General features: G+C 30.8%; 3 protein-coding genes across 8 annotated transcripts; all 3 read right to left on the bottom strand.

Moving 5' to 3' along the window:
* Positions 1-1,247: 1,247 nt before the first annotated feature.
* On the bottom strand, positions 1,248-5,359 carry LOC113863862 (myb family transcription factor PHL7-like). Its single transcript, XM_027497616.1, has 6 exons — positions 5,248-5,359; positions 4,199-4,284; positions 2,617-2,656; positions 2,465-2,522; positions 2,114-2,183; positions 1,248-1,595 (listed from the first exon to the last, which is right to left on the bottom strand). Exons 1-6 carry the CDS (start codon positions 5,357-5,359, stop codon positions 1,248-1,250), a joined length of 714 nt encoding a protein of 237 aa, XP_027353417.1.
* Positions 5,360-6,883: 1,524 nt separating this feature from the next.
* Positions 6,884-10,167, bottom strand: LOC113860961 (PHD finger protein ALFIN-LIKE 1-like). Of its 3 annotated transcripts, none has more exons than XM_027493544.1 (5): positions 9,861-10,167; positions 9,752-9,784; positions 9,144-9,366; positions 8,049-8,169; positions 6,884-7,381 (listed from the first exon to the last, which is right to left on the bottom strand). In XM_027493544.1, exons 1-5 carry the CDS (start codon positions 9,949-9,951, stop codon positions 7,130-7,132), a joined length of 720 nt encoding a protein of 239 aa, XP_027349345.1. In that variant the 5' UTR covers positions 9,952-10,167; the 3' UTR covers positions 6,884-7,129. The 3 variants fall into 3 exon arrangements, with proteins under 3 accessions (XP_027349345.1, XP_027349343.1, XP_027349344.1); XM_027493542.1 differs by having other exon boundaries at positions 7,037-7,381; positions 8,049-8,244; positions 9,861-10,152; XM_027493543.1 differs by having other exon boundaries at positions 7,037-7,381; positions 8,025-8,169; positions 9,861-10,152.
* A 5,599-nt stretch (positions 10,168-15,766) lies between these two features.
* On the bottom strand, positions 15,767-24,387 carry LOC113861270 (dnaJ homolog subfamily B member 4-like). 4 transcript variants are annotated; one of them, XM_027493977.1, is made up of 4 exons: positions 24,278-24,320; positions 24,016-24,200; positions 23,226-23,641; positions 15,767-16,455 (listed from the first exon to the last, which is right to left on the bottom strand). In XM_027493977.1, the coding sequence occupies exons 2-4, from the start codon at positions 24,178-24,180 to the stop codon at positions 16,014-16,016; spliced, it is 1,023 nt and encodes a 340-aa protein (XP_027349778.1). In that variant the 5' UTR covers positions 24,181-24,200; positions 24,278-24,320; the 3' UTR covers positions 15,767-16,013. The 4 variants fall into 4 exon arrangements, with proteins under 4 accessions (XP_027349778.1, XP_027349781.1, XP_027349779.1 ...); XM_027493980.1 differs by having other exon boundaries at positions 15,793-16,262; positions 16,353-16,452; positions 23,397-23,641; positions 24,016-24,387; XM_027493978.1 differs by having other exon boundaries at positions 15,793-16,441; positions 23,344-23,641; positions 24,016-24,387.
* Positions 24,388-24,660: the final 273 nt, after the last annotated feature.

Genomic DNA, 24,660 nt, shown 5'->3' with positions numbered 1-24,660 from the left:
ATTTATTATACCTTATTTATTTATCTAAAATAAGTTTTAAGAGAAAATATGATGTTTTTTTTTCTAACACATTATTCATTCGAGCTGGAAGACATATCCTTTCTCTCCAGCTTGGCCTTCCTGTTAGATTGTATTTTCTTATTTTCCTTTACATGACTATAACCATTTTTTTATGCTAGCTTTTGAAAATGTTAACCATTGGTTGACCAATCCACTTGGAAGAACTTACACAACCAAGCCTTGAAAAACAAACTAAAATACCAAAACATCTACGATTTATTTGAAGAACTAAAAAATCTACGATTTTCCTTATTCCATTAAGTACATAGTGCCACCTTACCACTACAATCACAACACATCAAAGGTGTTCTTTGACTGGACCTACTTGTTGTCTAACAAGTGCTCTTACTTTTCATGGTTTCCAGAACATAGTGGAGAAGGAGTCAACTCTGCAAATCCCTAGCCAAATGCTCCATTCGTCGTATATCAAATGGATTAAAAATGACGTGCCAAAAAGATAATCCAAGTATACGACTCTCCCATGCCATAAATGCTCCAACTAGGATTCCCATTTTCAAGTTAATTATGATAAGGGTATCTTCATATTTTGAAACTGAGTTTAGATATTTAGCAATTGTAATTTTTTATTGAACATATTTATTATATTGATGATAGAAAGAGTAATAATGAATACTTTTTAATGAAATTTTATTACTTTTAATTATTTAAACTAAATCTTAAATATTGAAGTTAATATTTTTTAATATTTTATTAGATAACTGAGCTCAATGTTGGTGTGTTAATTGAACAAAATCATTGGAGGAATACGAAGGAAACGACCCTTAATGCGTAGAGATTATCCATTAGAGCCAACATCTTAGTAGCATGCTGGATTATTTTATCCTTATGTGCCCCCAAAAGTTGTCTTATGAATGGATATGAAGCATGACCAATAATATTCTAAATCAGAATATAGTTAATTAATTTCCTTTCAATCTATCAAGCATCATCAAAGTATATACATGATAATTGTAGCCAAGCTCAAACTTTTATTTTCGTCCAACACCACATTACAAAGTACATATATTTCTTTTTGTTCCTTTCTAGGTCCTCCAAGATATGAATGTTCCCATTAAAATGTTTTGAAGGCCCCAAAAATCAAGCAAACATTATAATAAGATCGACATCATCATACAATAATCACCATCCTTTTTATTAGGGAAACATTTATTCTAATTACACAAACCTTATAATAAGAAATTGGGCACCAAAGGTGATTGGCATGCTGCTGCAAGCTGACTCCAAGAAAGATTCCAGGTTTGGTTGTAGAATTCTTGTGTGATGGATGATTCAACTTCAAAACTTGTTGGAAAAGCACTCTCCTCTTCGATTCTTTGTTTTTTGGCTGATCTATGTTCTTCCTCAGGCTGTGTTTTCAAAGATTCAGATTCCTCAGAGAGAGGAGGCAGAGGTGCAATTGTAGCAACCAAAGGCTTGCATGCTTTTCCAATGATTATTTTGCCATGATTACTTTGTCCAATTCTATCCAAATACTTTCCTTGTGCTTCAATTTTTTGCTTCAAGCTTCTTTGAACCTTCCAACCAATAAAAACAAAAAAATAAAAATCACTAGAGATATTCTCTCACTTTTTGGTGTTTTTTTTTTCAAAGAAAATGGAATTTTTTAGTTTGAAATAACTTTTATAAGTTTTTCTAGTTTATTTTAATAAGTATCCAGATCTAATTTATAAAAATAAGTTCTTTTTAACTTATTAAATTTAATGGTCAAATTTATAATATAGGATCCATATAAAAAACGCTTATCTAAACAATTTACTAGCTTGTGAAAGGTCTTAAATTCTGTTTATTGTAAATTTTGTACAAAAATTTTAATAATTTTGTTGCTGTTTTATTTTGGACATCGAATATCATACTTTTACTTAAAATATAAATGAGAATAATAATTTCAAGACAGAAGAATTTAACAAAATAAATAAGTTATTGAAGTAATATTATATGAAAGTTTGCTAAAAAGATTGGATGGGTTGATCCTTACTTCAGTTCTAGTAGGAATATTTTTGCGAAAGACTTGAAAAACCAAAAAAAGGAAAACCTCTATTTGATCACTTAAGCGTTTTTGCGCCTCCATCTGCGTTTGAAGAACTTCCTTTAGCTGAAGAGCACTGTTGATTTAGAAACGGAATTAGTAAAAAATTAATATGATAACGAATGCAAATTAACACTTAAAAGTAAAGCTAGTAACACACTTTTTGTAATACACTCTTTATTATTAATTAAACTTTATTAAAAATTATAAAAATTTACAGATCTCACTCTTAAATTAATATTTATCTTTCAATTTATTTTAATTTTTAATAAATTTTAATCAATAATAAAAAGTGTTTTAGAGAGTGTTACTAGCATTTAAAAAAAAAAAATATTATATACAAGTTTATTGACTCACGATATAGAACTAAAATTTGGCAGTATATCTGATATGCTTCTCTTTTCAAGCTTTCCTCCTTCATAAATGATTATGTAACTAGTCATAATGTCATATGAATTTAGTTCTAAATAATAAATTAGAATCATGACTACCTCAATTCAAAACCTTACTTGTGGAGGACTCTGGAATCAGTTGGGAGATCCTGTATTTCTGAACACATCCAATATTAAATTATTAGAGCCCAACTTTTTTTAAATTTTTTTTTTCAGGTTTATTATTCTATTTCACTTTATAGAAATGTAAAATATTGAAATTTAAAATTAAATAACTTCTAGATAAATAAATGTGGAATGACACTTACAAATTTACTTGATTTTCTATCTATATACTATAATAATAAAAGATTCGACATTGGTATCCAATATTTGAATTACAAAAATTATATATATATATATATATATATATATATATATATAAATTTAAATGAGTATATTTACCAAATTAAATCTTAAAATAGGCGATACAACGTATAAAATAAAATACCTTATAATTTTTTTAATTTACTTCTAACACTCTCTGTTACTATTTTTGTCTTAAAAAATAAAAATTGTAGGCAGATACTTGTAACTATCAAAATAATAATGTGTGAATAAATATTTTTGTTGAAAATAACATCATCGTATATTTTTTAGAGAGCTACATATTTATCAAATTAATTTTTTAATATAGGCTTAAGATACACAATAAAAATTTATATATAATAAATATTTATTAAAAATACATACATTAATGATGTTATAGGATATAATTTTTAATAAAAAATTATTATTTGTTAATCTTTTAATATTTTTTTAGACACGTGTTAAAAAATTATTTATTAAATGCATAAAAAATAAATCGTACAACCAACCCGTGTTTAGGTTTAAACGTTTCTCTTTCCTTTGGGGTGAATTTTATGAGTATTTTGAGGGTGGACCCATAATTAAAGGAGACTTTAAAAATTGGGTCCACTATTGACTAGAGGATTTATTTATGGGTCAACACTTGTAATTTATATTGTTATTGTCAGTTAACTTATGCACTTTCTTAAACTTGTTGATTCATAAAAGATTTAAACTTAATTATCATATTCCAGAAAGTTTTTTTTTAAATATTAAAAAATGATTAATTTAATATTTTTAAAATTATATCAATATGAAAAAGAAAATTTAATTGATTCTATATTTTTCAGAAATTAAAATGGTGTTCTATTCAAATATTTTTTAAATGAAATACTATTTAATCTCTAAAAGATTATATTTGGATTTGAACACAGCAATTTAATTTTCTGTTGATTTTTCATTTTTAGCAATAAAATTAAAACTTTTATATTTTAAATATTAATATGATCAATTATAAATTTTTCAGATATCAAGATAAGTGAGCGTGTAGCATGTTTTCATTTACTGAACTTCACAGAGAAATTGAAAAATGAGCTTGAAATGATACATGCATTATGCATATTGTATTCCTCTCATTTTCTTTTCAATGTGGAAAGATCAGCACCACACAATCAAAAGAGAAATACAGAGGAACCAGCAAGTGGCTTTTGAAAGAGAGTGTATTTAATAGCATAAGGTTTCATTTTTATAAATTATTCTGATTATAATTTATAATCATAAATTATAAACTGTCACTATATACTTTCATTTTTTATTTTTTTCAATGTGGAAAGATCTTCACCGCAAAATAAAAAGAGAAATATAAAGAAACCTGCAAGTGGCTTTTGACGTGGTAAATGTTTAATTCTGAAACTCCCATAGCCTTCATTCCCTTCAATATACCCTTTGGTGTTGCCCCTGACATAACAAAAACCAAAGCATGTTAGTCCAATAATTCTTAAGAATTAACCTCACTAATAATTCAAAAGGTTTTGTTACAATTTTTTAAAGGGGGTGGTTAAAAAGTTTTTTAAATATTGTAAAAACGTAACAATATTTAACATTACTACATATTTTTATGGTAACTTTGAATAAAAAAATATTTATTAATTATATATAACCATTATTTAAGTTTTTAATGTGTCTAAAGGCACATCATAGTAATTTGTTATAAAAAATTATAATATTTAATATTGTCAAACTTATGCATGTAGATTTTTATTGTATCTTTAGATTCACATTAAAAAGATTATTTTTAAAATATGGTACAAAAGCTTAAAATTATTGATATTTATTTGTCCATAGAAATTCATGACAATGAGCCCGTTTGTTTACGATTATTTTCATGAAAAGGCACTTAAAAAAACCACTTATCAATTTTTAGATTGATTGGTTAAGTTTATGAAAAAAAAATCAGAAGATGAAAAAAATCTAATTTTACCTTTTTCAGAGAAGCTGTTTCGAATATCTTCTATATATATATATAACTGAAATTATAACTACCTACTAATATAATTATAAAAAAAAATTTATAATTCTAACCAAACAAACGTAACTTGTATTTTTATGAAAATATCTTTAAAAATAAATCACTTTTTATATATCTTAAAAATCACATTTTTCCAAAAGCTAAAATAAACGAGGTCAATATTAATTACTATTCTTTTATTGATTTTTTTTTACCTAAAACATTTATATTGTTTAAGCATTTCAAGTATTAAAAAAAGATACCTTATTAAAGGACAATTAATAAATTCAACAATTAATTCAAACAAAAGAATAAAATTTCTAAACCTGTTAATTTGTTTTCTCTGAAGATAAAGAACAGAAGTAGAAGTAGTATGGTTATTCATAGTAATGAATAATGATGGAAACACTTACTATCAGGGCCCCCAAGTCTATCTACAGCCTCCACGAATCGTTCATGGAGTTGTTGTGTCCATCGTAAGCGTTCTTTGCCAGTGGCTGAACCATCTGAGCGATTCGAACCCATAACTCAACTTTTTGGGGTCTAAGAGGCCCAAGCCATCATGGGGTTGTAAAGAACACGATTATAGTAAAAGCACGCCAAACAAAGGACAAAACACAGAGAATTAACCAAGGTTTCGATGTTCACTAAGCTACATTCCCCCTCAGATTCTGCTCAGTGTCTGTAATTGTCGAAAAAACCCAGGTGTATGCTTGTTCCAACACTTCATTTTTCCTTGTGCTTTATTCTTTGTCTTTAAGCCATGGATGGAATTTAACACGTTATTTATAGTTGATATATTTCTTAAAATGTTAAAAGTGATTCTTAAGGAGTGATTAATTGTAAAGGTGAGTATTTAACTTTTATGAAAATAAACTAATTATAAAACGTGTGTTAAAGAATACTACTATGTTGCTAACAATTTTCTTGACGAGAATGTCTATGATTGAGTCAATGTCCCCAATTAGAAATAGCACACGTAGTTTCCTCTTCAATTTAAATTCATTAGCGGATTATTTGGCCTCTTCTATGTTGCTTAGAGAAACGGATCATTTGCTTACGACTGAGTTTTTTTTTTTTTTTTTAAAAAAAAGACTTACAATGGGTTTAGATAAGCTTCTTAATTAAGCTTTTATTTAACAAAATTTTACTAAATGAGTTTATTTATAAGTTAAATGGTATAAATTACCAGAATAAATTAAATAAATTTTTTTCAAAAAATTTATTAAAAGAAATTCAATTATAAAATCGTCCCTGGACACTACACTTTTGACCTCTGAATTCGTACAATTAAACCCATATCCTTCAAGTAACATATTCAGGACTCGAATCTTGTCCTTCATTCCTATTGCATCAAGTTTACATACAACTCTGCCTAACATTTATGAATTTATTTTTCTGTCATTTTTTGCAACATTTTCTTTGGGGTAACTGCAGCATTACATGGGTTTTAGATCCCATTGAGTCAACAATTTTCGAATCCTAAGTTGGCTTTGACATTAAATCCCTAAGAGATCAACATTCCAATGGTCAACATGACTTCAACAATTAAAGCAACAGTATTTTTTTTTTTATTTTCCAAAATTATTCTCTTATCCAACAAGTAAATGACTAATCTTTCTAACTACTCTCAAGTATGAAAGTGAGAATGTATTATCTCTCCTAGCACTATTCTTTCTACACTTACAAATCTCAAAATCAAACCTTAGCTCATTTGCTTAATAATGCAAACAATATTATTAGCTGGGAAGTTAAATTTAATATTCTGTTTTTGAGATATTATAATAAACTTCGACACACAGAATGCACCTAAAAATAAACTTTTTTCACTGTCTTACTAGCCACATACATTAATTCAGGTTTTTGTTTCTTTTATCAAAGGCCTTCACCAAGCTTTCCATTCACATAATCTTGTAATTAAACCATCAAGCAACATAAAAGGAAGTTTGATTAGAAGAAACTGTGGAGGAGAAAAGGTGAAAAATGACCACATTTTATTTTCTGAAACAATAATGAAACAAAAAGAAAAAAAAAAAAAAGAAGAAGCAAGAACAAAATTATGGTGTGCATTCAAGCAAAATATCAATTAATTGACAAATTAAAATTTGTCATATTCTATTCTATACTGTAAATGTATAATAACAGATACTAACAATTCATCTTGGTGAAAACAAACTTAATCCCATTAGACTACTACGCCCCATTACATTAACTTCTCCAAGTGATGTAACAATATTACAGTATATTGTCAGCAACAAATCAGCATTCACCTCACATATACCTATTGCCTTCAGCCTAAGTCTTGTTCCGCTTCATGCTGCATGATGGACATTTATATTGCTTTATGCCCTCAGCCTTTGCAGGGGTAATCTTAACACATTTCCCATGGAACCACCTCTCACATACATCACAGCCAATCCAAAACTCATCCGCGTTGTAATTTCCACCGCAGCAACCACAAAGTGTTTCACTATGCTCATCATCATCATCCTCATAACCCTCATCTGCAAACTTCGGGTTGCTTTTAACTTGCCCATCGCTAGATCTCTGCAAATAGATGTGCAAGAATGCATCATATATGGAATACATAATGTGACCAGGAATGGTATTGCACATGCTGGAAGCCTAAACTAATAGTGCAATAACATACAATATAACAAGCATTAAGGCACTGGCAGCTTAGAATGTGGTCCACTGATGCTCTGTTTTTTATTTACTTTATCTTATCCACATGCTTGGAGAAAAGTAAATGTGTGACAGTGAAAGATAATGAACTTAGTTCAACAATGACATCAAATTTAGGAGCCAGAAATACTAAGGCTTTGTATAGTATTTATCTATACTTTTCAAATGCGGCTTCTGGTTTACTCAAACTACTTAAAAGGAAATAAATTAGAGATGTCAATATGTCTAAGCTTTGTTTCCTGCAAGTTTAGTGTTCTGGTCAACTCTCTTCTTACCTCTCAAATTAGAGATGTCAGATCATACTTCTAGAAGCTACTATGCTTTTGTTTGTCATTCACAAAAAAAAAAATTGTATATTTATTTAGTGAAATTGATATACTGATTTTGGTTTTTAATTTTATTTGTGAAACTTTCAGTATGCACAAGCATTATGAAACCAAGACTCTGAACTGACCTATATTGAACCAGCCAAAAGAAATAAACTTAATAAAGAAACAAATATTACTAGAAAAGAACTCAAGTCTCTAACCTTGGTGCTTCCTCGGGATTTGCTTCCACTATCCACGGCGGGCTTGTCCTTAATTGGTTTTCTATCAGTCACAACTTCAAAAATGGTGGGAAGATCATTGACCAAACTAAACAAACGTTTCCTGCCATGAAGAATCAGGGGAACCATCAATAGATGGAACCATATACCAAGTTGCAGCAGATGCTGAGCAAAAATGCTACAATAAAGAAATCCAATAGAAGTTGTATATATTGACATCCTTTTCAATTGGCAGTTACAGTAATTTCTAGTTGAAGGGAAAGCCGTAGTAGTCAATCACAAATACCAGAGCAAAGGTACTCCAAAACTAAAGGTACCACAGCAGTGACAGCAGTCAATCCCAAAAACCACAGAGCCAAGGCCAACCCCAAAAATTCTATGCTCAAATATCAAAGGTACTCCAAAATTAACAATCTCTGAAGTAGGAGACTGATGGAATTGAAACTAAAAGGAATTAAAATCAATCAACTTAACATACGGTCAAAACATTAAATAGTTAAAAAAAAATACAGTGAAACAAATGGGATACCTGTAAAATGTCATTGAGCATTGAGAAACCTGTGAAATGGTGCAAACAGATCATAGAACGACAGTACTATGTATAAAAGGAGGGGAGGGTCGAAGGGAAGAATTGGATTTTTGCCCTGTTTTACAATAACAGACACACCAGCCATGACCAATGCTACACAAAACATGACACGATGAAAGACCTCCATTGGAGCTGTTAACATTGCTACTCTCATTGCTAAACTCAAAATTTACACTTTATGAAAAAGTTGCCGGATGTGGAGCTCTGCTGATGTTGCTGGCAAACATAAGATTGTATTAAGAAAGCTTTTCCAGCAACACAAGGCATGCCAGCATAAACCTATCTAGCATCAGATCACAACAAACAACAGAAAAATTTGAACCACCACCATGTAGTTGAAAACTTGAAATTCGTCCATCATAATGATTTACATGAATGTTGAGAACTAACTATAAATGTACCCATAATTTCAACATTAACATACAAAATGCAACAACAAACTCAAATTACTACCACAAATACGCATCTCCATCGAAACAAGATTGTACCTCTCATTGCGGTTAAGGCGAGCTCCAAGGTAAAAGGCCACAGAAAGCAACCATGAATCACTATGCACAGCAACCAACGAAAGCCAATCCCTTCGATTCATGCCATCTCTAGCAAAATTGATTCCAAGTGCCGGCTCGGGGAGCTCCGGCGGAACTTCATCCACCGGCAGAGTTACTTCCCAGTTTTCATTCGGAAGTCCATAGAGACACAAGTTTTCCTTATCTAAAGAAACACACGAGCTTCAAATTCAATGGAACAACACAACATTCAACAATCACAAAACCGCATGAATTAACAATCTCAATTTAGCCAAATTTGAAGTAAAAATGGGTGTGAGTGTGAGCCTCAAATGACAGACTCAAATGTCACAGAGCAAATCCAATGCAAGAACTATTTTCTTTTTCTTTTTATTTCGTTTTTTCTCATTACTGCACACCCGTTTCGATTTCCTAAATTTCTATGAATAAAAAGTCTACCTTGTTAACACCAACCAACATGCATGCACAATTCAAACACAACCAGAAAACAAAAACATTCCTTTTACATGTAACATAAAATAATTAAATAAATTAACAAAAAAAAAAATCAGATCCAAATTACCCTTTACCTGGATCACAGAGGCCGTAAAATTCATCGACGTCTGAGAGAAGAGAAGGGAAAGAAAGTCAAAATCTTGAAAATGAGAGGCAAAAGGGAATTTGGAAGGAAAAGAGTACCTTGAGTAAGAGCACGAATAACAGCGGTTCTTCGGGCGCTATAGTCCTTGAAGATCTCTTCAACAGTGCGGGGGCTAAAAACCGTTTCCATAACCCAATTGAGATCTAAGAGAAAGAGATTGGGATTTGGATTAGGAGAGACTAAAGGGAATTCATGGGAAGAGAAGGGATCAAAGAGAGTGTAGAGAAAGTGGGGAAAAATTGAAAGGAAGGAAGAAAAAGAAAGTCAGGTACGAGTGACTGTGTCTTGGAAAAATACCAATGATGCTATGTAATTTTTTCCCCTTAAATTGCTTCCTTCACTCCTCCCTTTGCCACTTCTGCTTCTCAATTTATAGCATTTACTTGGACGAAAACTGAAATAAAATAAAATAAGAAAGAAATATATTATTTGAATAAGTAAATAAAATAAAATAAAATAATTTTTTAACGAGCGTAGAAAAAAAAATTTGTGTAAAAAGATTTATTGTAAAAAAATCGTTACAAATTTTTTCTTATACTTATAATTTTTTGTTTTTTATATTATTTATAATTTTAAAAAATTAACAAATAAAAAAATCAATTAAAACTCAAAAAGTTAGATAGTGCTATTATAAATGAAAAAAAATTTCAGCCATGTATTTTTTTTTTTACTTCTATAAAAGAGGGGAAGATTTATTTTTTATATTATTTTATTGCTCAGGAATTTTTTTTGTTAGATGTCAAAGAATTTTAAAGTGGATATGAAGATCTAAATTAATTAAATGAATTTACGTTTGATTTTTTCTTATAAAAATTATTTCTAGAATGGATTAATTTAAATATATTTAAGTTGTCTAGTCATAAAAGTTTATTTTTTAATCCTTCAAAAATTAAAATAAAAAAGAATCATGTTCATGCCGAAATTGCGGCATAGAGGAGAGTAAAATTTTTAGTATGGTCCGAGATCTCACATTTTCATTTCTTCTGCAAAATAATAAAATGTTTGACTAAAAATAAAGATAATTTTTTCACATTATTTTATTATTTAAAATGTTTAAAGGTTTTAATTAATTCAATAATTTTAAATTAGTTTAACATTTCAATAAAATTTATTTTTCAACTAAAATCAAATTAACTTAAATAAATTTAAGTTATCAATTTATAAAAAAATGTTCTTTTAAGAAAATTATAAATTTTCTCAAATAAAACAAAAAATAGAAATTTAAGGTAGGTCAACTTATATGAATTTAAAACTTATCTACTTTAAATATTTAATATGAGAAATTAAATTTAAAAGTTTGAGATATAATTTTAATTAAATATTTATTTAAATTAATTTTCTAAATTTGGGCTAGTTAAGATATTTGGTTTATTTAAATTTATAATTATAGCCGCTACAAACACCACAAAGATCAAGAGTTAAAATAAGTGTTTACATTTTTTAATTTGTATACTATTTTTTAAAAATACAACAGTAACATAAATTAAAATAAATAAGAATCATGTACAAGTCAAAATTGCAACATCAAGAAAGGTTATCATATATTTTTTTTTACTAAACTCTCATTTTGGTCTCTAAGAGAGTTTATATTTTGTATTTTAGTCACTAAAAAATTAAAAATGTCATGTTAATCCCTGACTTTCATCTTTCTCGGTAAGGATAGAAATAAGTTAGGTTTTGTATAAATAAATATAGCTTATTTAATAATTTTGAAGTCTACTTATTATCTGTCATAGATTTTTTATTAAGTTTAATTTGGCCTTTTTTAAAGCCTACTTTGACCTGTTAGCCTTTTTAATAACTATTTTGCATTGAAATATTCAATAGGTCATTAAACTTTCTTATAAATGGATTATTAAACTATTTAAATAAGTATGTCTTTTTAAAAGTCATAAAGCTTATATATAAATAAACTATTAAAAAACATGATTCAATATATTGAATATGTATAATAAGTTACATAGTATCACTTTCAAACTACATATTTAATTTAAACAAGTAAATCACTACACATATAAAAAATATAATAAAATAAACATTAATTTATAAATTATTAAACAAATTTAGTAGCACAAAGTCTTATATATTAAATCAACAAACACAATATAACTAAATAAGTTTCAGATCTAAAATTAGTAAATGCAACAAACAAAAATCTAAAATATATAAATAACTATATTTTTTTTCATAATAAATGAGAAGAAACAAATATGTCATCAGATTTTTAAGAAGATCTCTTCATATTGTTCATCAACCTTCAAAATAAGAAAAATATTATTAGAATAAAAATACTTTAAAAATAGTGATTATAAATATTTTTAGAGTAGTTAAAAGGGACAATTCTTTTTAATTAGAGTTTGTTTTATCATTTTTTTTTTTTTGGTTTCTTTGTTTAAGACTTTTGTTCATGTTATATCTTTTATGTTCTGATGTGTTTGGTTGATTGTGATTTTTAATTTTCCAAATTTTGTTATGACATATTTTTAATGTGACTTTTTGAGTCTAGCAAGGGATGAACAAAGGACACTACTGATGATGACTACAAGAGTTGCAGAATTGAATTGTCACACCATTACAAAGAGATAGGAGAGTATTTATTGTCTTAAAATATATCCTAAGATTGTGTTAATGTGATTATCTATGTCATTGTTTGTTTGTTTGTTTATTCATTGTTCATTGCTCTTCTAGCTCAGCTCATAATGTCATGTGAGATTATTTTAGTTTGAGAACCTATGCCAAATTTCAGTTGCTTTAGCAAATTCTTAGAATATGTTAATGAAAAAGTATTTTGCTAAAGATGATTAGTGCATTTCTCTCCTAAATAGGAAATGTTTTGGAAGTAGTTCATGTGCAAATTTTTATGCTTTCTTGAAATTGATGTATTGAAAGAAAAAATTGAATTATATGGATATAGTAAGGGCTCTGCTCCATTGCTTGCAATGCCTTAATTAACCAGGGGGTGGGGCTAATCACCTAAATCACTTAAGTGTGGGATTAGGCAATGTTCTTTCACCACATCTTGGAACCCCTGTCCAAAAAAAGAAAAGAAAAAAAGAAAAAAAGAAAAAGAAAAAGAATATATTCATGTTCAATTTCAGTAACCAACTTCAATTTAATCGTTGATTTTTAAGGGTTGTATAAAGGTTTACATTTGTACTTACTTCTAGATTTACTTAATTGGCCTAAATGTACTGTTTGATTTGACTTAATACTTATAATCTACTATTCCACCTCTTTGCTTTAACCACTTCTCTCTTTTGGAATAATTGTTCTCTCACTAAGATTTTCTCATTATTTATTTGAGTTGCATTTGAAAATTGTATGTTTGTGAGTTGTCTGTGTTTGCCCGGGGACAAGCAAACAACTAAGTGTGGGAGAGTTTGTTAAGAGTCTAGTAGTATGTATTTTTTTTTAGTTAATTTTAATCTTCTTTTCTTCTTCTTTAACTTCTTAAATTTCATATTTTCTTCTAAATTTATTAGAATTCTAGTTTTTACATTTTTCTTACCTTAATATTGTTTTTGGTGAAAATTGCTAAAGTGTGGATATTAATTGCAGGTTATTCAGCGCCAAGGCACAAACCTATGTGTGCCAAGGCGCCACCCAAGTGTGACAATATACTCTCGGGTCATCTTGTGCCAAGGCGCAAGCTTGTGTGCACTAAGGCGCTTATCACGATTAGTTAATTAAGTGCAGACGTTTGTGCATCAAGGCACAAGGTGCAAATTTATTGATGTGGACAAGAATACATATTGTGGAATATAAAAGAGATTGGAGACACATTGTAAGAAAAGGAGGGTTTTTTGTGAGAGAGAGCCATGGAGCAACTCTTTGAGGGTAAGAAGATCGGACCTATACTTGGGTCTTTGGAGAGAAAGATTGGAGAAGATTCTCAGACTCATTTTCTTCTCAAGAATATGGCTAAGGGGACCTCTCCTTCTTTTCTTGTGTTTTTCATTTCTATGATGGAATGCTAAACATTTTGTAGTTAGGGTTGATGGATTCCTTTGGGATTGTGATGTAATTAGATTCTTGACTTTAGTTTAAGCTTCTTTTGATGTTAGCTTGTAAATTCATTTTTAATGCTTGGTAAGAACTAGCTAATCATGTTTTGTTTTGATGAACCTTCTTGACATTGAAAAATGGAATGAGTGGTTGTGCTTCTTAATTTACTTGCCTCATCATTTAATTTTCTAGGAATAGAAATTATTGGGTGTGTGATTTTTTGATTTCCTTGTACTCTAAAACCTTAGACTCATACATTTGGACTTACTGAATTAATCTTTGTGTATGGGTTTAAGATAATTTGTATACCAAGGAATTTGATATGAATTAATTTAGTGGAAACTTTTCTTAACATCTTAAGAAGAGCTTGAACTAGTAAAGGAGTTTAATTTATCACATGAATAATGGGTGAAGTATAATTCTAACTATCTTATCATTGATTTTTCTCATCTTATTTCATATTTCGTTATTATTTACTTGCAAAGTGAATTAAATCAATTTACATTTTAGAGTCTTCTTCAATCCTAATCGCATTCAATTAGTTCAATGTAGTGAATCAATACGTGTTTGCATCAATCTCCATAGGAACGATACTTTACTTTCATTATATTACTTGTATGATTCAGTGCACTTGCTAAAGTGTTGTTAGAACTAAAATGTCGGTGATAATTTCAAGAACTAAAATGCCTAACGAGTTATAATCTCAAGGACTAAAATGAAACAAAAACATATATTATATCACATACGATATCATTTTTGTTACGTAATCAATGATACGTGTCACTTAAAAGTGACACGTCAGCATCATTTTGCAACGTAAGCAATGACGTATCACTTAACATAACATGTCAACATTCCATTACTATCTATTAATGACGTCTGATTCTAGGAACTTAAATACTTGACGGATAGGAATGAAAATAGGTTAGTCCATCCAACAGGAGCCTACAGCTTAGCCTTTTTAAAGCCTAACCTGGCCTAATATATTTAATTAATAGGCTTAATTTAAACTTTTTAAAAAGCTTAATTGATTAAATAGATAAGACTTGAGCTTAAGAAAAAACTTATTAAGCTTATTAGAATGAGCTATTTAAATCTCATAAAATTTATAATAATATATTAATAATATTTAAAAATTTAATTAGCTTAATCACAAGTATAATTTGACAAAAAAATTAAAAATAATAACTTTAAAAAAATATTTGTAATCATTATTTTTAAAATATTTTTATTCTAATAATATTTTTCTTATCAAATGCATGACATTTTTATTGGTGAATTCTACATCCTCCTTTACTTTTTGAGAAGGCTTTGGACGATGGCCTCTTCAAAGTTGGGATAACTTCTCCATTGTTGATTTAATGTGTTTTTAATCTAACAGTTAAAATTAGATGACAAGATAATGGAAATGCAATTAATAAAAGATAAATAAACAAAATTCCGGAGTTTTGGTTGAATATATTTTTGTTGGAATTTTGTTTTAAGGGAGTGTTTGTTTAAAGCAGAATAAAGGAAATCCGGTTGTGAAGCCTCTCCATGAATTCCAACGAGTCAAGGACCATAATATTCACAATATTTATCTTTTTATCCTTCATTAACAGATTGTTCCATTCACATTGCAACTGTCTATAACAAGTGATTACTTGAAATATCAACCTGAAAACTGTTAAATCATGAGCTTTTAAGAAGCCATCCTCCACCTTTCTTCAAAAAAAAAAAAAAGATAGGGAGGATCTAGAATCTACCATTTTCATTGAGCAACATTGAGTATTTGACCGCTATATAAAATGGCAAATCACTGTCGAGTTATACTGAGGTTTTCACTTTTCAAGTTGAATGTTATGTGCATATGGACCTCTGAAATGACGAAAACAACAATTAAACTACTATTTCTCTCCAGATACGCAAGGCAACACCACAATAAGAAATGTATCATTGCGCAAGTACAAAGAAATTCAATTTCGCAGGCACATTTCACATAAACAAGAGTGTAAGTGGTTAAGAAAATTGTCACTACCAAAAACTAAAGACATGAAACAATTAACAAATATCATACTCTAATAAACTGTTCTAATTGAAATCCAGTTCAAAGATGCAGGAATTTCCATTTGAAAATCAAAAAACCAAAAATAAAACAACCGAAATCTTACAGTTAGGTAAATGGTAGGAAGAGCTACCACAAATGCTTATGGAGACGTCAATAACCGCTTAATGCCACTTTTTTGTTCTGATGTAAGCCTGGAGGGAAACTTGATATTGAACTTGATTCTCAAGTTTCCTTTCTTGGATGGTTCTTTGGGAATTGGCATACCCTCGCCCTTGACAACTTCTTCATAAGTTGGACTAATAATGGAGTTAACGGGGATTGTAAGATTGCGTCCGTCAAGGGTTGTCAGCTGCACTGTGTAACCCGTCAAGGCTTCTACCAGAGATATCTTCTGGGTGACAACAAGGTCATTGCCATCCCTCTTGAAGAGGCTATGAGGCTTCTCATCAATTATAAAGACAAGGTCTGCAGGTATAACTCCTCTTTGTTCATTTCCCTTTTCTGGAAAAGTTATTTTTGTTCCTTTCTTCCAACCTGGCTTGATCTCAATTGTAAGGATTTCCTCTACTGTGGTCGGTCTCCTACAAAGAAGGATATACGTTATAGATTAAGTACTTGTAGTTACAACCAACATCAAAGATTATGAACACATTCTTACAATCCACCTTCCGTTAAACTAATTTCACAAGTAATTTCTCCCATGACAATTCTTAAGCGTTTAAACCATGTGAATGAAAATAAATATTCATAAAAATCATGCCACAAGATCAGTATTATTATTTGTATTACTTGACTGACTATGAAAAGCATCTCCCAATTCAATGTAGAATAGAATCCTATAGTCCTACCAATGCACATGTTTGGGATTGGATTTTGTTTTTTTTTTTTTTGGGGGGGGGGGGGGGTTGGAGGGGGGGTTAAACATTTTTATTTTTCTTAAACCTCTTTAGGAAGCTGTAAAATAAAATGATTATTTTCTCAAAATTAACTTATTAAAATACACACCTAATAGAATATATTATGTAGAAAAAGGAGTAATTAGGTACTGTAACTTTCAATATCTCCAACTACAAATGTAAATTATGGACTACTAACCAACAAGTTGTGCAACTACTTGAGAATAAATTTCAAGTGAGACATTAGCAAACCGCCTGAGCATTTTGCACTCAGCATACCAATATTTATATGCATGGAAAAATAAAGACAATTTGCATTTACAAGAATAATAAAGAATTGAACCATTTCTAAGATCGTAATGTTTCCAAAACTATCAATGATAACTACTCTTTTAGTCACAGTAGTCAATATTTGAGTTTATAGTGACATTGTGGAGCAGAGTAGACTGGGCTGCTACAAGATTCGAATAGTGGAGGGGTTTCAGTACAGCCATTGTGACCAAATTTGCGGCCAAAGCTGCAGCATTTCATGAGCTATAGCAATGCAAGAAATGGTGTAACAGCATCATTTAGGGGATTCATGGGAGGGATATTGTGATTTCTCCCCTCTTTTCAGAACCAAAGAAGGAAAAATCCTATTTCTTGGCCAGGTTACCCTCCTGCATCTGGACAAGTCACCCCCACCCAACCTTCTCCAACAGTATTTCCAGCATTCTCTGGCCACCCATTGACCCTTGTGGTCTGTTCAGTTTTCTACCTTGTTCTCTTGGACCGAAGCCACTGTTACATTCCTTTGTACATTTTGTTACGCCCAGTCCATTATTGCAGCAGATTTCTGATAGAACTGGATCAGATTTGTCGAAAGAAAAGTTTTTATTAACTGAAAAGAATGTAAATGATTCCCAAGACTTTCGAGAGGCCTGGACTTTCTTACAACAATTTGCATTTCCTCTCAAATCACCAAATAATATTATTAAGCTGTCTCATATTGGTTAGAGATAAAGTCAGAATACTCTTTATAAGGACTAAAATAGTTTCTTATGAACAAGTTTTTAGGAGTAAGTTAAGCTTAATTTTTTAACATGGTATCAGAGCTTATCTAATTTAAATGTTAGGCTGCCTATGGATGTTCAGTCCTATTGGATCACTTGCAGATATCTAGTCCTCGGCATAGGGGGTATGTGTTAAGATGTTTCACATTAGCTAGGAATAGAGTCAAAATACTTCTTATAAGGACTATGATAATCCTCCTCCTATAAGTTAGCTTTTAAGAGTAAATTAGACCCAAGTTTCTTAACAAATATCTTCCTCTCAACCCTTTTTATTGTTTATAGGGAACATGCAATATTTAAACTAATTCAACTAACTAACTAATGGATAATTGACTAATCTATTTAAACCTATGAAGCCCAGATACGTGAAAACACTAAAAGTATCCATGTCGGACACGTATCTGATAACGATATGTGTCCGCTATGTCTAAATATGTATCCCAAAAGTATCAGTAATTTAATTTATTATTAAAAATTAATTTCAGAAGAGATACAGCTTGGATACTGCTTTAAATCATCAGATACGGCTCGGCTAACAGCTCCAATACATTTATTATTGAAACGGAGTGTTTCAATCTTTCTTCTCCCATTTCTCCATTTCTTTCATTCTTTCTTCTCCCATTCCCGATTTCTCTCATTCTTCGTGAGATAGGAGTGCCCCAGAACCTCACCCAAAATCAAAACCTAGCTAGGGCTTCTTCAAATTGCGATTTTCTTCTCCCATTTCCCCATTTCTCTCTTTCTTTGCGAGATAGGAATGCCCTAGAACCTCACCCAAAATCAAAACCCCGCTAGGGCTTCTTCGAGCTACGATTCTCTTGGGGAAACAAGAACTATTGCGGAAGCAAGATGATTTGAAGTGTTTTGAGAGGTCGATTCTGGTCCAGCAAATTCCTGAGGTGTTGATTCTCCAATTCATGATAGTGGGTGATGTGATTTCTGTTTTGAACTTTGTTTCTCTTCTCTGGACTTCAGCAACAGTTTTGTTACTCTTCTCCATATTTTACAGCAACAGTCTTAAACTTTACTCTATTGCAGTTGCGGTAAAATCTCACAAATTTTCTCTTTTTAAATCTCTTTTTTTCTATTCATTTTATAGCAACAAAGTAAAAATATTATTTTTGTATTTTTCAACAGCTGTGTTTGTTGACAAAAAATAAGTTCTGATGCTGAGTCTAATTTTAGAATTCCAAATAACTTTGGTTCATTAGAACTTCAAGATAATCATGGTCTACTTTGAGCATTTGTCACTATAAAGGATAAGTTAGCAGATGGAGGAGGCAACAGGCTATAGAGTTGTAATTTTTGTGAGAAAGTGGTCACACATTTACTTAGAATACTCGGTGCTGATGTTACTCTTTGTCCTAAGGTCACTATTGAGTATTTGGCTGATTTGAAAAGAATTTGTGAAGAAGCTCAGAATAAAATTAACCCTAAAACTATCCCACTACCTTCAGCTCCAGCAACCTTATCACAAAAGAAGAAAAACAAGAAATAGTAGACTAGAAAGGGCTTTCAATGTTGATGCAAGGAATCAACTTAGAGCAGAGATTGCAAGAATGTTTTATTCAGCAGGCTTATCATTTCATCTTGCTAGAAATCCTTACTATGTTAGCTCTTATTCATTTGCTGCCAACCATAACCTTAGTAGTTTCCTTCCTCCTAGTTATAAAGCTTTAAGAACTAGTCTTTTACAACAAGAGAGATCTCATATTGAAAGGTTGCTCAAACCTATAAAATTTTTATGGCTTATAAAAGGAGTTACATTAGTTTCCGATGGATAGACAGATGTTTAAAGAAGGCCATTGATAAATTTCATGGTTGTAAGTGAAGGAGAGCCAATATTTTTAAAGGCGGTTGATGGTTCTAAGGAGTACAAGGATAAACACTACATGACTGACATAATAGAGGATGTAATTAATGAAGTAGGGCAAAAAAATATTGTTCAAATCATAACCGATAATGCTCCTGTTTGTAAAGCAGTTGGGATGTTAATTGAAGCTGAGTTTCATCATATGTGCAGCTAGAAATATTGATGGAAATGAAAATGTTTTCAATGAATGTGATTGGATCACTCTCCTAGTTGGTTTATGTGCATTCCAATCTTTGTCTTTTGTCTAGGAAAGAAGAAAAGTATACTAAAGGAGAGACAAGAATGTGCGATATTAGTGGAGATGGACATGATCCACTTGTTGATGGTGCTGGATTTCTTGAATTGACTGAATTATCTCTTGATGAATCAGACTTAAAAGTTATACTTTTTGTAGACGATGGGGATGAAAGAAATGAGTGTGACAATGTTAGAATTAAATAGTATAAAGACAGGATATTTTTTTTGTGATAGTTCTATATTTCTTTTGGATAGAACTACTATTTCTTTTGTGGAATTCTAACTTGAATAGGAGGTAAAATATGTAATTTTTGTGTGTGTTTATAGACAAGGAAAAGATATGATCGCATGTATTTTTTTGTAAAATGTGATCATTGATATGTAAATGCAACACATTAATATAAATTAATTATCAATATCTCTTTATAAATATTATTTCTTTAAATTCGTGTTAAAGTATCTAAGTCGTTCCTTGAAATTTAAATTTTTTCCGTATCCCGTATCCGTACTGTATTGTATCCGTGTCGTATCAAGTATCCAGACTTCATAGATTTAAACAAACTACTCATAAGGGTTACCTAACGGCGTTAAGTATGTAGAGATGCTAATTAAATATCATAAACTATTACTAAGGAAGATCGAAATAGGAAAACACTAGTTCATTTAAGCCAGTTATGAGACATCTTTAAAAAGATTTATCAATTAACTATACCAAGGGATCAATGTTGTTAAAATCACGATTAAAATCGCAAGATCGTACGATTTTATGATCCTAAACCTCCCTTGCGATCTTGATTGGAATTAGGATTGCAAATCTATAAGATCGGTTGGGATCTTGATCTTCTCCCATAAAATCGTAGATTGGTGATCCGATCCGATCCTGGGCGCAGGTTTCTGGATCAGATTCTGGCCTTGGATTTTTGGGTTGGGCTTTTGCAGGTTGGATTTTCGGGTCAAGTTTTTCTGACCCGGTTTTTAAAAATAGTTTTAGGGTAATTTTTTCCCTCTCTCATCTTCTCTCTTCCGTGCGACCCAAGCTGGTTTGGTTGGTCGGTGATTTTTGGTGTTTGCTGTTGGTTGGTGCTTCCTGTTCTGGTCTTGTGTTGATTGGTGTTTGCTGTTCCTATTTGCTCTTCCTATTGGTTTTGTGTTGATTGGTGTTTGCTGTTCTAGTTTGCTATTCTGGTTCGCTGCTCTGTTTCACAATTCTCCATGGGTGTGGCTGGTTCTATTTGAGTGAGTCTGTCTCAGTTCTGTGTGGGTGGATCTGTGTGGGTCTCAGTTTTTCATTTACCCTCTTGACCCCAAAAACAAAGGGACCCTCACCCATGAATACTTGATGGCGACAATGATATGAAACCAAGTTTTTATTATGTTTTATTTGATAATGTTAACCAGAGTTTTAAAGACAAATTGAAATTGATTTAGAACGTAATTATTATGTTTTAGTTGTGCAAACAATCAAGACATATAACTATAATTTCTAGTCAAATTATAATTCAATTTTTCCATTTTTAATTAAATGCAGACAAAGTTGGAAATACATTAAAGTTAAATTAAAGATTTTAATATATTAGTAACTATAGCAATAATAGTAATTATAATAGTAGTAAAGAAAAAATCAAGTGATAATAATCACAACAGTAGTAATAACAATAAAAAATATTATAAATTATAATAGTTTGTGGTAGTAAAAGTGCTAAAAATAAAGAAAATAATTAAAGTACTGTGAGGTAAGATTAAGAATTTTGATTAACAGAATATTATTTCTAGTTGTGTTATAACTTCATAAAATTGGGTCTTGGAATGGTGTTTCAATTATAAAATTGGGGCTTGCAAAATTTATTGTAATAGGTTAGTACTAGTTTGACTAATTATGTGTTGTATTAGATCTAGAATATATGACTTTTAAGTTATGTGATTTAGATGTTAATTTCTTTATGTATGTTATTTTTTATGCTTTTATATATATATAATTTTACATGTTTGGTAGGATCTTACGATCTATTTTACGATCCCACAATTTACGATTTTTGACTCCCCTCCCGATCCTAGGTAAGATCCAGATCTTGACAACATTGCAAGGGATGAATGAATATGAAAATGCAAGCATATTCAAGCCCATCAAAAAGACCTTTTTAAGAAGATTCATCATTGACCTGCCCCCATGAGTAGTTGCTAAGTCGTAGAATACATTGTACACATTCATTCCCTCAAAAGTTTTTTGTTTGTCCAACATCAATTCACTAGAAGACAATGTATTCCAACATCAACAGTCCAGCTTTATCAAGTGTAGCTAGCCAATTTAAAAAAGAAACTCATGTTGTAATGAACAAGGTACAGGAAGGTCAAGAGGGAAGATAAAGTAATAGCCAGTAATTCCTTCTTTTAAATTCCTTTGTCTGGCTGCCTATTAGTCATCTGTAACAGCCCAACTGTAGGCCTCTCTCTAAGGGCATCTTTTTCTTCTGAAGGTTTGGCACTCATGAAATACAAGCAGCTATAACTTGTGTTGAGAAATGAGCAAACATGGATGGAAAATGAGGTTCACTAGTTGGATGTACACCAAGCAACAAAAAGAAAGAAATATTTAAGCAAAAAGGAAAAAAGAAAGAAATATATAGTCACATTTCCTGCTAATCAAACAGAAAATACCAAAGAAAATTCATCAGAATCTGTTTGAAGGCACAAAAAATCCTAGTTCAACATTAGAAAAAGCATGCCTTAAAGTTAATCACATTTACCTAATTTTAATAGCATACACATGACCTAATAGCTATGACTCACAAGTCACAACTAACTGAATTGTATCGGCAAGGTAGACTTTAAACAATAGATTCTATTATGTTATTAATCTTTGTGAACAAAATTAGAGACACAATGAAGAACAAAGGTCTAAAACCATTTGAGAAATAGCATGTGCAATGTCTTTGCATTAAAAAAATTAAGAAAATTGTTTATGAAACAGCATAAAGCATGTTAACTTGCAGCTTTTCAGAAATAGGTAGCATCAAAACAACAAAATATGTCAAACTCTCGTCCAACATTAGATTCTACCGCTTTAACAGTAGAAAGTTGATTGTTCTAAGCATACAAGGCCACAAACATACAGCTCAATTTCTAATGTATCAAGTGATCAAGGTAACTAATCAAATCAGATAAATTAACAAATCATCAAATTTGGCTTGAAACTAAAAATTCTGATTCTGTCAATAACACACCAACATAAACAAATACAGGTCTCCTTGATCAAATCAGAAAGTGAGACATGCAAGTAAAAGTAAACAACTCACCCACTGGAATCACAAACATCCCTCGAAATCTTCATTTTCTTGGTAGTCCCTTTATACAGATCCTCCAAACTACAATGCAATGTTTTCTCAATGGCTGCACCTTTCCTTGGCATATGGCCAGAGCCCTCTCCAGCTCCACTCCGAAATTGAGCAAAAATATCTTCACCAAACATGCCACCCCTTGAAAATCCAGAGCCACCAGCACGCCCACCCATGTCCCCCATTCCACCAAAGGGACTGGAAAACCCAAAAAACTCTGAAAATATATCATCTGCACTTCTGGGGTTGAACCGGAATGTTGTCGGCCCGCCGTCACTGCCGCTGGAAAAACCACCTGCACCTGGGGGTGGCACCCCCTTCAACCCTTCCTCACCATACTGATCATACACTGCTCGCTTCTGTGGATCACTCAAAACCTATTTCACAATTCAAATTAGCCAACAATAACCAAACCCCACCTATGAAAAAATAAATGTCAATTAAAAAAATTCTGAAGATCAAATTATGAACAGTGCTATATTTAAAACCTACCTCAGTACTTTAGATTCAAATTGAGAATGCTCACGAACTCAAAATTGAAACCCTTCAGAAAAATTGCAACTTTGGAGGACAAACAATAAAATCAAAATTGTTCCAAGATTCAAATTAGGGTAAAATAACACCCTTTCACCATCACACACACCCACAAGTTCAAAACAACTCTCTAGCTAAATCCCTTCATAAAAATTACAACTTTGAAGAAGAAAACATATTTTGCGGAGAATTAAGATAAAAGGTGGTATTGACATACATCATAGGCTTCGGAGATTTGCTTGAATTTAGCTTCAGCCTCTTTTTTGTTGTTAGGGTTCTTATCAGGATGCCACTTCATGGCAAGCTTTCGGTATGCTTTCTTGAGATCATCATCTTTGGCGCTTCTATCAACCTGAAGAATCTTGTAGTAGTCCACACCCATGCCTTCTCTTCTCGTTTTCTCTGCTCTTTGTTCAGTGGTGAGAAACAGATAATGGAATGGAATTGAATTGAATGGATTATCTCATATCATATCTTGCCTTCCTCAGTTCTCCCTATTAGATTAGAAAAAAGAACATCATGATACCTCGTTTCTTCCAGTACAATACAAGTACCAGGAGGAATAGATGTCGATGCTCTTCCTAGGCCCAACTATGCCATGATTAATATATTAAGCTTTAAATAATATAATTAATTTGTTTAAGTGTGTCTTTGGATCGAATTATTTTAATAATTGATTATAAATTTGGAACGGACATTAGGTTGTTTTAAAAATAAACTCTTGCTATTATATTTAATAACTTTTGACAACATGATATATTTACGTTATTGCCGAATGCCGATATCATATTTTAATTCTTGTACATATGTAGTTTTTTAATAATATGTTTTATATTTTAAAAAAATATATTAAACATTAATA

Source organism: Abrus precatorius, unplaced genomic scaffold (assembly GCF_003935025.1).
Source record: "Abrus precatorius isolate BTA unplaced genomic scaffold, Abrus_2018 Scaffold3, whole genome shotgun sequence".
Classification (NCBI taxonomy): Eukaryota; Viridiplantae; Streptophyta; class Magnoliopsida; order Fabales; family Fabaceae; genus Abrus; species Abrus precatorius.
Note: the sequence above shows the minus strand (reverse complement) of the source record. Positions and strands in the feature narration are given on the sequence as shown.